Source organism: Hibiscus syriacus, unplaced genomic scaffold, assembly GCF_006381635.1.
Source record: "Hibiscus syriacus cultivar Baekdansim isolate YM2019G1 unplaced genomic scaffold, ASM638163v2 tig00002799_pilon, whole genome shotgun sequence".
Classification (NCBI taxonomy): Eukaryota; Viridiplantae; Streptophyta; class Magnoliopsida; order Malvales; family Malvaceae; genus Hibiscus; species Hibiscus syriacus.
In genome coordinates this window covers 1,183,754-1,199,289 of record NW_024061945.1, presented here as the reverse complement: position 1 = coordinate 1,199,289, position 15,536 = coordinate 1,183,754, and the positions used below count along the sequence as shown (strand labels likewise).

Genomic DNA, 15,536 nt, shown 5'->3' with positions numbered 1-15,536 from the left:
CAATTAATTGTTGGAATGCGTTATCTCGTGAATTGTTTTTTCTCACAACATTATCTCGTAAATTCAGCCAATTTTTTTAGCATGAAGTGGGGGATAGGCCATGATCATCTAATCAAAACAAGTTGCTTCAACCAAGGGGAAACCATGCATATTGAATCATTTTAGTTGTATTTCAAGTTTTCTATTTAGAAAAAGAAAAAGTTCCTACGGTTAGGTTATTTATCCGTTAGTGTTGTACGGACTAGATAGTTACAAATGTAAATAAAGAATCAAAATTAAAAATTATATAATATCTATTCATAATAAAGTTTAAATATTAAAATCCCCCAAACGTCAAGTAACATCTAGATGTTTTAATAGAATAATGTACTGAATCTCTTGAGTAACACTAATGATTTAGCAAAGACCAACTTATTTCAATGGTTAAAGGATATTTGTTGTTTTAAGAGATCTCGAGTTCGAACACCAACGACTGCAGTAGGTGATTAAACGTTGATTGATTGTGCCAATGAGATAAACCATTACCAAAATTTCATTGTGGGATTCAACTATACCAAGTAAAGAATTAGTGGGATTTTAAAACACATTGCTTTCAATCAACATTCCACTCAAAACTTAGGACCCAAGCTTGCTCCCCCGACAAGTTTGGCCTCCAAATATCGCCGAAAGTTCAAAGAAACATCCATTTCTTGCTACAATTTATTATTGGGTAAACTTCATATTTAGTATCTAAACTATCAATTTAATTTTAAAATCATACCTAAAATATAATTTTTGTTTCATTTTAATATACTTTCGTTAAAAACTTAACGGACAAGTTGATGAGCTATAACTCTGGCAGATGGAAGACCAATATGAATAGTAAACCACTAGAGAATGAAGAGTGGACCAACATAGTCCAATTTTAGGCCCATCAGACGGTTGACAACGGAGAGATGAAGAAGTTGAAGAGTCTACGTCGATTTGGGGAGATTAAATCATTTTTTTTGTGTGAAATAGAGATGAAATCGTGTGCCGGAAAGTTTAGGCTTCATCGGCTAACAATTACGACGGTTGATGACTGTAGACGCGACAGCCAACGAGCCTGTCTATTAAGTTTTTAATTGCAGGATACTAAAATGAAACAAAACTAAACATTATGCATAGTTTTAAAAAATTGAAAATTTAAATAATAAAATAGACCAAAACTAATAGTTTAGATACTAAACGTATAATTTACCCTTATAATTTCATTGCTCAAGTTCCATTTGATCTCATCCGAAAATTCCTAAAGAATAAAAGAAACCTCTCCCCCAACTCATTCTCGTTGTTTCCAACGCTTGTCAAAAGCGGTGTTCCAGCAAAATGGAAAGCAAAAAAGGTCCATTTCAAACACAACCCTTATTTTTCTTCCATTAAAACACTGTTAAATCATCATCATCTTCTTCTTCAAACAAAACCCATCATTGCTGGTTCAAGTTCATAGAGTAATCTAAATTCTAAATGCCTCCTTTGAACTTGGCAAAGAAGCTAAAACCAGCCAGAAAGGCCTGGAGGAGCTTCACCATCAAAGTGAAGTCGAAGCTCGAAACCTTGGACTTCCTGAATTCGATCGAATCAACGACTCGTCGTCTCCTCGAGTTCTGCTCGTTCCATCTCTTTGCTCCGTTCAAGAGACGGTTCCTTTCGGGCCGACGTCGCCGGTTCAACTACGACTGCCTCTGCACATACCAAAACCAGCCGAGGAACCGGAAAGTTATATACATAGACCAGCTTTACGGTGAGCCTATGTCAATGCAATTGCAAGCGAAGCACAAGGAACCACCGCAGGAGGCGGAGACGAGCAGAAGAAGCGTAGAAGAAGTGGAGGAGAGTAGCGGTGGCGTGTATAGTATTGAAGATGCATGGAAAGCTGTGGTTGCGAAATCACCTCATCTGAGGGGAGTGGATGAACGAGCCGATGAGTTCATATACAAGTTTCGAGAAGAGAGGAAGCTGGAGAAGGAACAAAGTGATCTCGATTTCCAGGAGATGTTGGCTCGAAGTGCATGATCTTCTTGTTGTTGTTTTTTTTATTTTATGAAAATGCAACATGATGAGGGTTTTGCAAGTTTTTTTGGTTACTGATCATATGATTCTAGCTGTTGTTACTATGATTTAGTAAAAAGGGGGGTTTTGAAATTTGTATGTATAGATTGGATTAAGATTCGTGTTCTTTTGTTCCTTTTTTGTGTTTCTTACATATAGCGGGGGATGTCTGGTTTAGACGATGAATGTTTGATCGTGTTGTTTGCTGATGGATTTATGCAAATTCATCCTTCCGTTTCATTTTGTTTTTGTTGCCCTCCGGATACAAGGTTTTATTTTTATTGATCCGGATCGATCTGTATCGTACATCTGATTTTAGTGAGTGAGTCTTCAATAAAGATTTTTGCATACATAAAAATTCGAACTCGAAACTTTACTTAAACAATATCAAACTACTTATCATTTCAATCAATCTTGTTGGTTCATTTGTTTCTATTTTGTATATCGTTTTCATTTTGAAGACAACATTAATATCGTTTTTATTTTTGGAGATCAAAACTTTAAGATTGGGTAAATTATAAATTCGTTATTCAACTTTATTATTTTCTACTATTTTCAATATTAAAATTTAATTATTTTTAATTTATTCAACGAAATTTTATATGTTTCTATTTTGATCATTCAAGTGTTAAATCAAAAGTAGAAGAGTGATGGATCATTTTTTGTTGACATGAAATTCACATATCATCTGTGTCATTTTCTCTTTTTTATTTTTATATTTTTCTATAAATATAAAAGTTTTACAATTTCATCACTATCTCATGTCAACGTTGCAATTAGCATTCCATGACGTTTTCTCCAGCTAATCAAGACATCGATGAACTTATCTCATCGCCTCCTACCACTTTATTAGTTTATATTTTACTTAAATCACTTGAGAACTCACAAAATTTGATCTCAAACTCGAAACTCATGAAACCTTAAATCAATCTAATCTATAATATCTACCATCTGATCAACGTAAAATTAAGATATACAACTTTCTTCTTCATTCTCCACATTCCCACTGTTACAATTTAGAAGAAGATCATTTATTATTAAGAAATCAAATAGAATTCAAAACTAAGGGTTTTTCAAAAAAAAAAAAAAGAAAGAAAAATTTGAGATTATTTTACATTTTTAAAAGAAAAAAAATCTAATCATAATGTTATCAAGTATTTAACAACAACATGATCTAAATAGAAATAAATTAAAAAATTAATTAGATAACTAAAAGCTTTTATTTTTTTAGTTGTTCTCACGGTTTTCTAAGATTTCGTCCTGACTAATTTGGACCAATTTGAGTCGCACACCTAATGAGTGAGTTTTTCAATAAATTTTTATATATAAAGTTTCGAACTCAAAACATACTTAAACGATATCAAGTGACCTACCACTTGAATCGATCCGGTAGATTTTTACCCTTGTTTAGGGCTAGCCTGTCTTGTTCTAGCCTTTTGGGTTGTAGATTTGGACTAATATTTGGGCCTTGTCTTTATATGGGGCTTTGCCTTATCTAAATCATAATTGTCTCATCTAAGCAAATGTCAAATTAGATTTAGCAGTACGTGGTCCTCAACAACAGAAATAAATGACAGATCTTGAGGGACTCAAAATTCACGAGACATTTGATAGAAAATATTTTTTAATGTTTAGAAGTTGATCAATTTTTTTAAAGATTATATCAAAACGAAATAAAGTAAAAAGGTTAATAATAAGAAAAACAATATAAATTTTATTGAAAATAAACGTATTTGTATGTGAGTTTAATTGGTCATTCAATAAATATATGTTTAAAATTATATTTAAATACTTAAAAAATCATATCTAATTAATTTGAGAGCATGATTTTCATAACCGGACCGGTCAGCGAACCGGCCGTGCTATCGGTTCACTAATTCAACCGGTTGAACCGGTCGAAAAAATCAGACGACGTCATAATTAATTATTTATTTAAAAATTAAATAAAAATACCGAAAATATTTAATAAAACAGTTTTTTATATCACAAGTTATATTCAAAACAAGTCATAACATATATAAGTTAAAAACTATAAAATCAAGTGAAACAAAATAAGTCAAATCAACTACATATTTAATATTTAAAGTAAAACATGTTAAATAATAAATATAATTATATAACTATAATCAAAAAATAAATTTGGGACTAAAAAATCATAACAAACGATGTCGTTTAGTTTAATTTTTTTTAAAAAAAATCCCACATGGCTAAGAAACATAGAAGAGCATCACAAAAGTCTAAAGAGTAAAAATATAAAAAACAACAATCCCACATGGCTAAGAAACATAGAGAGTATCCCAATTGACTTCTATAAATAATAGAGGTAATTTGACATTCAAAATCATGGAGTCTTTTGAACTATTCTTTCGCTTCAATCGAGCTCGAATTTCAGGTTTCAATCGAGTTTCTAATTTTTTTTAGTTCGAGCCTTTTTGAGTTCAAGTTTCAATATTATATTTCGAGTTCGAGTTGAACTTGATATTTTTAGCTCGTGAGTTTTTGAGTCGAGTTGAGCTTACTTTTAAAGTTTTCGAGTTCGAGTTGAGCTCAGTAATACTCGAGTTTGACTCGGCTCGTTTAACAAACGACGTCGTTTGATTTAATTTTTTTTAGAAAAAAAAGAATACCGATTTTCAACCGGTTCATGGTCCGGTCCGGTTCGAACGGTTCACAGTCGGTTCAGAATTTCTTCCGGTTCACTAGTAACGGTTTAACCGGTGTAGAATGAACCGGACCAGGCAGCGATTCCCGGTTGAACCGGCCGGTCCGATTTTCAAAACACTGAGTTCATGACCAGATATATTGATTTGGAACTGTTTAAAAAATTCTGAACTTGATATTTTAATTCACGAGTACGAGCACAAAAATGAATCAAATATATTAATTTAAGAATAAAATTATGAAATGATATTTTTTTATGTAATATTATCAATGTAACAACTAACAAGAGTTAATATATGGTAAACAAATTATTATTAATCAATAAAGTAACTGAATCGTAATAATTAAAAAATGAGTAGCTAAAATCAGAAAAAATGAATAAAATGTGACCTTTATTGTACTTTTCCATAACCATAAAAGGAAAATTATTCTTATTAAATTTCAGAAGAGTTTGTTTCTGAAGGCAGCTTGCTTTTACATGTAAATTTTTTCCTCCATAAGATAAGAACTCTCGTCGTCCCCTTTTTTTTTCTTCATTTTCAAGCGGGCAATGTCTTTCAGAGGAGTAAGTTCCCTTTTCTTATGGATCTTTTAGATCTGATCTTGTTTGGGTTCTTTTAATTCTCTTTTTTTAGCTTAAAAATTAGTTGATTTCTTATTTTCATGCTGAACTTAAACAAAGTCAAGGTTTTTATTATATGGGTATAACTTGTTTGGGAGGTTGAATTTTCCATGACTAGATGCAACTTATATCTTAGCTTTTAGAATAGTAGTTGAATGTACCCTTTTTTATAATCAGTTTGGGTTAATGAAATATTAGAACATTAGATTTTATTTGTTGTACATTTTCAGTAGTTAGATTTGATTTTGTACTTTTTTTTTTTGCATCTTCATCCCAATTGTAATGATAACAGGATTAGGATCTTGAAGTATTTTTTATTGGTTTGTTTACCTATGAACTTGAAATTGTTGTATTTGCATTGCATTAACCTTATCTCTTTTATGACATTTATAGTACTTGTGAAAAGTGATGAGAGTTAGAAATTAAGGATTGTGTTGGAAAATATCGTTTTGGGTCCTTGCACATTTGACATTCTTAAAAATTGTGAGACTTTTTCTCTCTTTTGCATGCTGGACTTGTTCTTATAGTGTTCATTGAACAGAGTTTGTTATTGCCGAAAATTAATGTTCGTTTTGATATTAAAAGTGGAGTAAGCATTGAACAATTAGTGATCGTCTCTGGTTTTTAGGCAAATGCATCATCTGGCATGGGAGTGGCTGAAAACAGCAAAAGCACGTACCTGGAGCTGCAGAGGAAGAAGGTGTTCCGATATGTGATCTTTAAGATTGATGAGAAGAAAAAGGAGGTTGTAGTTGAAAAGACTGGAGGTCCATCCGAGAGCTACGATGATTTCACTGCCTCGTTGCCCGAGGCTGATTGCCGCTATGCAGTTTATGACTTTGATTTCGTGACTTCTGAGAACTGCCAGAAGAGCAAGATCTTTTTTATTGCATGGTCAGTGTCCTTTTTCCTTTGAAGAATAGTCCGATTCTGTGGAAAATCATGTGCTGCATCTGCATTATAACTCTGTCTGATTTGATTGTAAGTTTGTAACCATGTTGTGTGTGATTACATGATGTTTTATCACCGATCCTGTTTTCTAGTGCACGATTTGCTTATCTAATAGAATATCGAGTCAAGTATATCTGCTTCAGTGTTCTCTTTAAGGTTCATTAAGTCAAGTTGTTCGAGTGTGGAAAGCAGTGGTCTGAAAATCATGAAATGAGCTTTCCTTTTGTGCCATGGACATATGTTTTTGTTGAATTGTAAGAGAAAGCCAAGAGGGTGAATGTTTTGTCGTCTGTGGTTTTCGGTACACAAGGCTGACTCAATGTTCTCTTGTAGGTCTCCTTCTGTTTCAAAGATCCGTTCCAAGATGCTCTATGCAACATCCAAGGACCGGTTCAGAAGGGAATTACAGGGCATTCATTATGAAATCCAGGCAACCGACCCAACCGAGATGGATCTTGAGGTGATTAGGGAGCGTGCACGTTAGGTGTTGAATCCCGTCATTGGTTTTGCATGCTTAGGGAGCTCCCTTGCTTAAATTAGTGATTAACTAAGTGAAGCTGTCTACCATATGTTCTTAAGTGTATAATGTTCTCAAGTAAGATTACAAATAGTATAACAAGTTAAGGAAGATAGTTACGAATTTGTTTTTCTGGACAATACCAAGCACACTTGTGAATTTGTCTTCATCAACAAAACGTGATTGAATAATGAGAACATTCAAAGAATTTAAAATAAAATTTGTGTGTTATTTTATTATATAACTTATAATAACCCTAAACACTAAAAACTACATTGCTAACAACAAACATGAAGAACAAAATAGTCTTGCTCTACCGCAATTAAGCAAAAATCCTAATTGTTTCAGTCACACTACGCACACTTGCATTATTCACATAACAAGATCACACGTGAACAAATAACAAAACAACTGAATAGGTGAATTACCATACTCTTAGTTATTCTTACTGCTAACTTACGAAAGGATAAGAGACTCCACAGATATTTAAAACATGCTGTTTGTAAAAAATTGAAGCCATGTATATTTAACATATGAATCTAAGCAGTGGACAGTGGAGTTTATCATCCACACCTAAGCCAACCTTCCTTATATGACATCCATCCAAGAATAAGTGGATTACCATACTCTTGAGACACAATCTCTTCATATCTTTGAAAAAGTATGAAAGATTACAACACAGCTCTTTCTTGGTCATAATCACCATTGAAACAATAAACAACTGAATTTTATCAACACTCCAACCTTGCAAATTCGACCACCACGTGCTGTTCATTGCCTTCAACACTAAAACTTCTTTGTAAAATCTCAAGCTTGTTGCGCGTTCTTCATAGTAAGTTTCTTCTGATTGTTGAAATTCGAGTCTAATAGAGAACCGGTACACATACTCAATACTTTCATCTCTCGAGCCTTGCTTCATGAACATTATTCAGAATTTACAGTCCCTAGATCGAGCACCAGTCAATTTAAACATATCGTAAACAAGAGAATACATTTACAAACAATCATCAATAGATTAACTGACTGTTGATCTTCATCAATCATCAATACATTTACCAGCCAATGCATAGTCCTCATTCTAGCCAACAATTTATTTAGCAATCATCAATACATTAACTAACTCTTGATCTTCAACAAAGTTGTGAAAATTCATTCTATAGTTAAATACAACGCCTACTTTCAACATTTGATCTTATAAATTAAAAATTTAACCTAATAACACAAGGCCTAAAATTGACAAACAAGCTTTAATCTCAACTTATAAAATGATATGATCATCAAAAGTACAAGGATCATCCACTATCGCCAAATAATAATGCAAAATATGTGTAAGGACTCGTAACCCAGACAACATTTACTGTTTTTGTTGTTAAAAAAGTGTAAATTTCCACTACAATATCACCATGCAATACATGGTATATATGTGCGTGGGTATCATATACAATCAAGTTAAAGAAACTGCAAACATAGAAATTTTTATCTTTTATTTTAAAAACAACTTTTAAAAACCCCTTTTTATTTTACTACTATTATTTATTATTTTATTATTTTCCCTTTTATTTATTATTTTCCCTTTTATTTTATTAAATCTTTTCAACTTTACCTAGAATTCTATCTCCTCCTAAAATCAAGAAATATTTTTACTAAATCAGAAACACCACAGTCCCTATGGATCGACTCTGCTTCTCTATACTATATTTTCCTTTCTATTTGTTAAGAAGCCATGAATTATTTTGATAATAAAACAACGGTTATCAAATTGGCGTCGTTGACGGGGACTAGCGGAGAGTACTGATTTATTTTTCTAGTTTTTGATTTATGACCAGAAGAAACTCAGGTGAATTAGTAGATCTAGATCCGGAGAACGAAGCACGAGCACGAAGAATCCACGCACAAACGCTTCGAGAAAAGAGAAAAATACAAGAAGAACAAGAGCAGAGTTCAGAAGTAGAATCAAATCCGGAGACAGAAATAGACGCATACATCCCGATGGCAGAAGAAGAACAAAAGATCCGAGAACTAGCCACAAATCTTTTCACTCAGAAGCCATTATGCATCAATTTTCCTAGTGGCGGGACTCTATTTCAATTAAAGACAAGACTTATTCATCTTCTTCTCACTTTCCACGGCTTTCCAAATGAAAATCCGTACAAACACTTGTTGCAATTCCACATGGTTTGCACTAGCATGAAACCACAGGGAGTTACCGAAGATCAAATTAAATTGAGAGCTTTATCTTTCTCTTTAGCCGACTTGGCTAAAGATTGGTTATTTTATTTACCTCCAAATTAAGTTAATTCATGGGCTGACATGAATCGAATTTTTCTTGACAGATTCTTTCCAACGGCTAAAGCGAGTTACGAATGAGCATTCTTTCCATTCAACAAAAGAGATAAGAAAGTCTTTATGACTATTAGGAATGATTTAAAAAACTTTGCGCACGTTGTCTGCAACACAGATTAAGTGAGCAAACGTTACTTCAATACTTTTATGAAGGCCTTTTACTAATGGAGATGAAAATAGTGGATGCCTCCAGTGGAGGAGCATGAGTAAACATGACCCCAACAACAACAAGGGAATTGATTTCAAGCATGGCAACCAACTCTCAACAGTTTTCAAGTGAATCCAGCCGACGGGTTCACGAGATAAGTACTTTTTCCCTTGAGAATAAGTTAGACAAATTAACTGAAGTAGTTAATTCACTTGTTGGAGGAAAATCTGGAGCAACAAGAGCATGTGGGATATGCACAAAACTAGACCATCTGACGGATTGCTGCCCGCTGATACAAGAAGGAGACAATGTAGTAGGGAACTTTCCAGGTCCTCCACAAAGGCAGTACAACCCATACATCAATACTTATAATCCAGGATGGCGAGACCACCCAAACTTCAGCTATGCGGCAAATCAAAGACCAACTTATTAACCAAGACCTCCTCCTCAACAACAAACGCAAAAATCATCATTGGAGGAACTCATAGGAAAGTTAGCAATTTCACAAGAAAAGTTCATTGCATCCCAAGAAAAATTCCAAAGCCAAACTGAAACACATCTTCAAGAGTTAGATAACCAAGTAAGCCGACTAGCTCAAACTATGGAATCACAAGGAAGACTACCTTCTCAAACGGAATTAAATCCGAGACAGAATGTCAGTGCCATCACACTTCGAAGTGGAAAAGTTATCTCTCCCGAAGTTCCATCAGAAAAAGTCGTACATCAGAAAGAACAAGAGGACACACCACCTTCAGAAATACAAGGTACATCTGACTCACATCCTTCTCTTTCTTCTCATGAAATCACGCCACCACCCTTGCCATCAAGACTGATGAAGCGTGATAAAAGAGCTGAAGAAAAAGAGATCTTAGAAGTGTTCCAAAAAGTTCAAGTCAACATACCTCTTCTTGAAGTAATTCGACAAGTACCAAGGCATGTTCGATTTTTAAAAGAACTTTGCACTAAAAAAAAAAATTAATGGGTCACGAAAAGATAAATTTGGGAGAGCATGTCTTTGCAATTTTTCAACGAAAACTCCCGCGAAAGATGAAAAATCAAGGTATGTTCTCTATACCTTGCAAAATAGGTTATTTTAAAATTAAACTTGCAATGTGTGACTTAGGTGCTTCAATTAATGTTATGCCATTTTCTATATATAAAATGATTACTAACGAGCCATTGAAGGAAACGTGAATAACCATACAGTTGGCTGATCGATATGTGATCTATCCAGTAGATGTGATCTATCCAGTAGAAGTAATGGAATGTCTTGGTAAAGGTCGATGTATTATTTTTTCCTGCAGATTTCTATGTCATTGACATGGAACATGATAGGTCGGATTCTTATTCCGACGTACTCTTAGGCCGACCCTTCCTAAGCACAGCACATACAAAGATCGATGTTAGAAGTGGTATACTAACAATGTAATTTGTTGGTGAGATCATTGAATTTGATGTTTACAAAGCAATGAAATGCCCTGATCATGTTGAAATAATTAATTCTGTTGATGTTATAAATCCTTTAATTGACGAATATATTGAATCCAATTTTTCTTATAATCTTTCCAAGGATCTTGAACTTTGCCACGAAGAGGAAGAAAAGGAGTTTGAAAATATTCATTTAATCAATTCTGATTTATCTTTACCTTTCTCTAAAACTAAAATTTTACTTTATGTTTTGCATGCACTTGAGATAGAATTGAAGCAGTTATTGGAACATTTGAAATATGCATTTTTAGGAGAAAATGCTACTTCACCGATTATTATTTCGGATAAGCTTTCAAAGCTAAAAATGATCCGAAAAAAGCCTATGAGAAAGCCAAAATCTACAAGAAAAAAAATAAAAGAATTATATAATCGTAGAATTTATCATAAGGAAGTTCTAAGTTGGAAAAAGCGTATGAAGTGGAGGAAGTAGTTCTCTCGAAACCTATAGTCTGAATCAAGTCGTTGAGCTAACGGCGTTAAACAAAAGTGCTTGATGGGAGGCAACCCATTTCGTTCTATTTTATTTTATTTTATCTTTTTATTTTTAGCAAACTTTATTTCATTCTATTTTTTAGTAAATTCGAACAATGCAGTGCAAAAAAATATTGCAGGAAAAAATTGATTTGGTTCGAACAGTGCAAAAAAATACACAGCAGATTCAAACAATGCAGTGCAGAAAAAATAGTGTAGAAAAAAATAGATTTGGTTCGAACTTTGCAGAAAAATTCGAACAGAATAGTGCAAAAAAAAAAAAATTGGTTCGAACAGCGTAGAAAAATACACAGCAGCTTCGAACAGTGCAATAAAATTTTAATATATCTTCTGGTGGCTTCTCGATCGGACATTCTACTCTACAACAGCTCGTCTCGACGTGGCCGTGGCCGCGATCGTCGCTAGATTGGGGAGTATTCTTTTTCCCTCTCTTGTTTTTCAATTTAATATATGTTTTGGGGACAAAACGGAATAAGTGAGAGTGAAAGGATAAGCATGTCGTTAATTTTTTTCCTTAACTTGTTTGATTATTTGAAATTGAGTTGTTCTGATATTGATATGTTGGGATTGTTGGTTGCTAGTCTTGAATTTCGCTTTATAATCTTGCTTCCTTTTGGATTGTGATAATGTTTTGATCGAATTTAATTTGCATGATTGATGATTGTTATATCTGGTGAAGTTTTTGTTGAGTATTGATATTTCACGCTTTTGTCGATAGAGATGAACTTGACTCAATGCACATAAACTTTTCTTATGAGATTTGGGCCTAATGAGCATATATGTTCTTTTTTGCTCATTGTTTGACTTGTGTGTGTCGAACTAATTAGGATGTTCTAGAACTTGTAATCACAATGAATATCGATACTACATGTTGAATGTAATGTTTTAATGTGATAGGGGCACCTAGGATAAACACACTTTTCCCAAAAAAAACCTACCTGTTTACACATCCACTAATGAACCACATTTAAGCCTATTTCCCTTTTTTTGTTTTACACCTCATAATTAAACTCGAAGCCTTTCTTTTTATTTTCCTCTCTTTTCACACCCTTGCCGAGAATTGAAATCTTGTATCATTCTTGTTCCACGAAAAAATAAAAAAAAATTACTGTTTCGAAAAAGAAAGAAAGTTGTTCACTGTTTTGAACAGCAGAGAAAGAAAAGAAGAAAAAAAGATCATTTGTTCGAAAAAGAAGAAGGAAAAATCGATCGTTTCAATTGTCGTTCATCTATTCCTTTTCCTTGTTTTGTTTTTCATTGCGCTTCATGTTAATTCGTGGATTGTTCTTAATTATTTTGATATCTTGTTTCGGCATTTTAAACCCTTCTTTTTGGCCTTTTCCCTACCCTAACCTAAGTCCCTTTACAGCTTGTTTAAAGACCCATTGATTATTGCATTATGTTCACTTTTAGTAGTGAAGACTTGATTGAATTTCAAGCATATGGTAATATTTTGATTAGTTTCGGTTTGAACGATTTCATTTACCCCAGACACTTTGAGCAGATATGTGTGAATCTTTGTGAGGTATTGAGTCATGTTTCATTGAAATTGACAATTAATTGGGATATCTTGCTTACTTTAAATTTATTGGTTATGTCTTTTCCTGATTGTAACTTGAATTCGGCAAATGTCATAGACTTAATTCGATTGGAAGTTTGAGGAATAAATTGAAATTGAAGATGACAACTTGTGATTCTGATGTATTAATTGATGAATGCTTGAGGATAATCATTGAATAAGTGAGGGGGAATTTGATAATTGCTTAATTTAGTTAATATTTTACTTTTAAATTACTCAATAATCATTGGTTTTTGTGGCTTGTTTGTTCGTTTTGATTCATTTTCTGTGCAGGACGTTAGATTCTGAAAATTGCACTAAAAGGACAAAATTCTGCAGTTTTTTTATTTTCGGAATCGAAGCTGGATTAGTGAGCATGAATTCGGGCATGAAACATCCGACGAGGCAATGACGTCAACATCTTCTAGAAGATCCAGTTAGCGTTTCTAGAAGCACAAATGGATTGGCCGCACGTTTTTGCAATGCGGATTTAAATTAAACTCAAGTTTTAGGATAATATTTTTTATATTTGTTTTAAATATTTTAGTTTAAATAGGTTTTAGTATTTTAATTAAGTTTTAAGATAATATTTTAAATATTATATTTTATCTTTGTATTTTAGTTTAAATAAGTTTTAGTATTTTAATTAGGATTTAGGATATTATTTTAAATAATATTTTATTTTATATTTGTTTTATTTATATTTGTTTTAGGTATTTTAGTTTAAATAGTTTTAAGAGTTTTAATTAGTATTTAAGTTATTATTTTAGGAATTATTTTTAACTTGTTTTTAGGAATTTGAAGACTATAAATACTATCTAAGGGTGAGCTTAGAAACATATCTTTCACTTCTGAGAATTAAATCTTAATTTTCTCTCTAGCTTTCTCTTTATTTTGCGCCTACTTCTTTACTTTCTTTTGGAATTTCGTTTTCAACAATTGCTAAGTATGACTCTGGTCATGCTTAGCTAATTTTCTTTCAAGCCCGAAGACTAAAGCGAAGACTCAATTCCAAACGTGATAATTGTAAGTACTTAAATCGTTTCAGATTTTTCTCTCTGTTTTGTGAGCTTACTTTTCAAATCAAAACGATTTTGACATTGGTCAGGATGTTGTTATGGTTAACGTTTGAAGAAGGATTTGATTATTGAATCATATTCAACTTCCCGAGAACACACTTAGCAAAATTGTTTGCTAATAGGAAACTGAGATCGAAATCAGTTTTTGTTGAAACGACACAATTCGAGTTGGCAGCGAAGAATTGTCCTCTTAAGCCGACTTGAATCTTGAAGTAAAAATCTGTTTCGATGATCTGAAGAATTTAAGGCAAAGCTGAAGCATGAGGCTGCTTTCACAATGAGTTTCTCTTTATCTTATTCTCTTTAAATTATTTATTTAATTATTTCTTTTATTTAATTCTTATATTTGATTTTAAAAACAACTTTTAAAATCCCTTTTTATTTTACCACTATTATTTATTATTTTATTATTTTCTCTTTTATTTATTATTATCTATTTTATTTTATTAAATCTTTTTAACTTTATCTGAAATTCTATCTCCTCCTAAAATCAAGAAAATATTTTACTAAATCAGAAACACCACAGTCCCTGTGAATCAACTCTGTTTCTGTATACTACATTTTCTTTTCTATTAATTAAGAAGTCAGAAATTATTTTATAATAAAACGACGGTTATTAAAAAGAAAATGAATTTAAGGGATAAAACGGCATAAAAAAAAAGATGAAAAACGAACTTGAAGGAGAAATAATGAAATTCCTTAAAGAGGGAGTAGCAGAGCACGAAGAAGTTGGATTTGGCTAACAAAGGATTCAATACCCATTGTTCATAGACGTCAATATTTTCCGATTGTGAATGGGGAGAGTATCGTTGTTATTTCTTTTCTTTAAACAAAAATATTAAGAAAAATTATATAGAAATAAAAGGAAAGAAGAACAGAGAAGAGACTTCAAAATCGTCTCAGCTGTTGCCCTCAAAGAGGAAGAGATGTTGGCGTTATATGATGAGGTTGTAGTTTGTTAAAGAATTTGCTTCGAGTGAAAAATGCTTTGAAGAAGTATGAAAAATGACTTAAAGGATTTTATTCGGTAAGTTGTTTTACACAAAAACACGGGTTTTTCCTTTGACTGTAATTCAATTTACATTAACCAAAATCTTTTACATCAAACAAACAAGAGAAAACGTGTAAAACAATAAAAATGATTTACGGTAAACAAACAGACTATTTGCAAGACATACACATATTTGAATATTCAAGAAAAAGAGGTGGCTACCGTCCTGTAAATGAAGGATGATGCCATGGAAGTCCACAAAGATGGCTTAAAAGTGGCGGAGTTTTAAGTGGAAAATTAACTTCTTGCTAGCCTTGGGGGATAAGTTTGATCACGCCTTAACTTGCCAACAGTACTACAGTAGGTCAAATTTTGTTATCAGTCTTTGTGTTTAATGTAAATCATGTATTTAGTTCTTAAATTTAAATTAGACCCCTCAAATTTTGATTAGTTTTCGTCCGATAATTTGGTCATTTTTATTTTATGTAATTTAGTCATATTATCTATGTATTGTTTGAGCTAAAATCGAAGAGTGCAGGGACTGAAATTGAGTAATTTAGAGTATAAGGGGCTAAATCTATAACATACACACTGTACAGGGTCTAATGATGAAATTTCA

The 15,536-nt window shown here is 32.6% G+C and overlaps 2 protein-coding genes across 2 annotated transcripts; both read left to right on the top strand.

The window, feature by feature from the left end:
* The first annotated feature begins 1,333 nt into the window (after positions 1 to 1,333).
* Positions 1,334 to 2,352, top strand: LOC120151343. The gene has a single exon (XM_039163839.1). The coding sequence runs from the start codon at positions 1,483 to 1,485 to the stop codon at positions 2,029 to 2,031; it is 549 nt and encodes a 182-aa protein (XP_039019770.1). The 5' UTR covers positions 1,334 to 1,482; the 3' UTR covers positions 2,032 to 2,352.
* Positions 2,353 to 5,192: 2,840 nt separating this feature from the next.
* LOC120151500 (actin-depolymerizing factor-like) lies at positions 5,193 to 6,888 on the top strand. Its single transcript, XM_039163930.1, has 3 exons — positions 5,193 to 5,293; positions 5,979 to 6,244; positions 6,635 to 6,888. Exons 1-3 carry the CDS (start codon positions 5,279 to 5,281, stop codon positions 6,783 to 6,785), a joined length of 432 nt encoding a protein of 143 aa, XP_039019861.1. The 5' UTR covers positions 5,193 to 5,278; the 3' UTR covers positions 6,786 to 6,888.
* Positions 6,889 to 15,536: the final 8,648 nt, after the last annotated feature.

What these genes read in the sequence shown, in the direction of transcription:
- LOC120151343 (XM_039163839.1), top strand. Translation starts at nt 1,483, where the DNA reads ATGCCTCCTTTGAACTTGGCAAAGAAGCTAAAACCAGCCAGAAAGGCC.
- LOC120151500 (XM_039163930.1), top strand. An exon ending in AAGATCTTTTTTATTGCATG is followed by an intron (nt 6,245 to 6,634) that starts GTCAGTGTCCTT and finishes GTTCTCTTGTAG; the next exon opens with GTCTCCTTCTGTTTCAAAGA.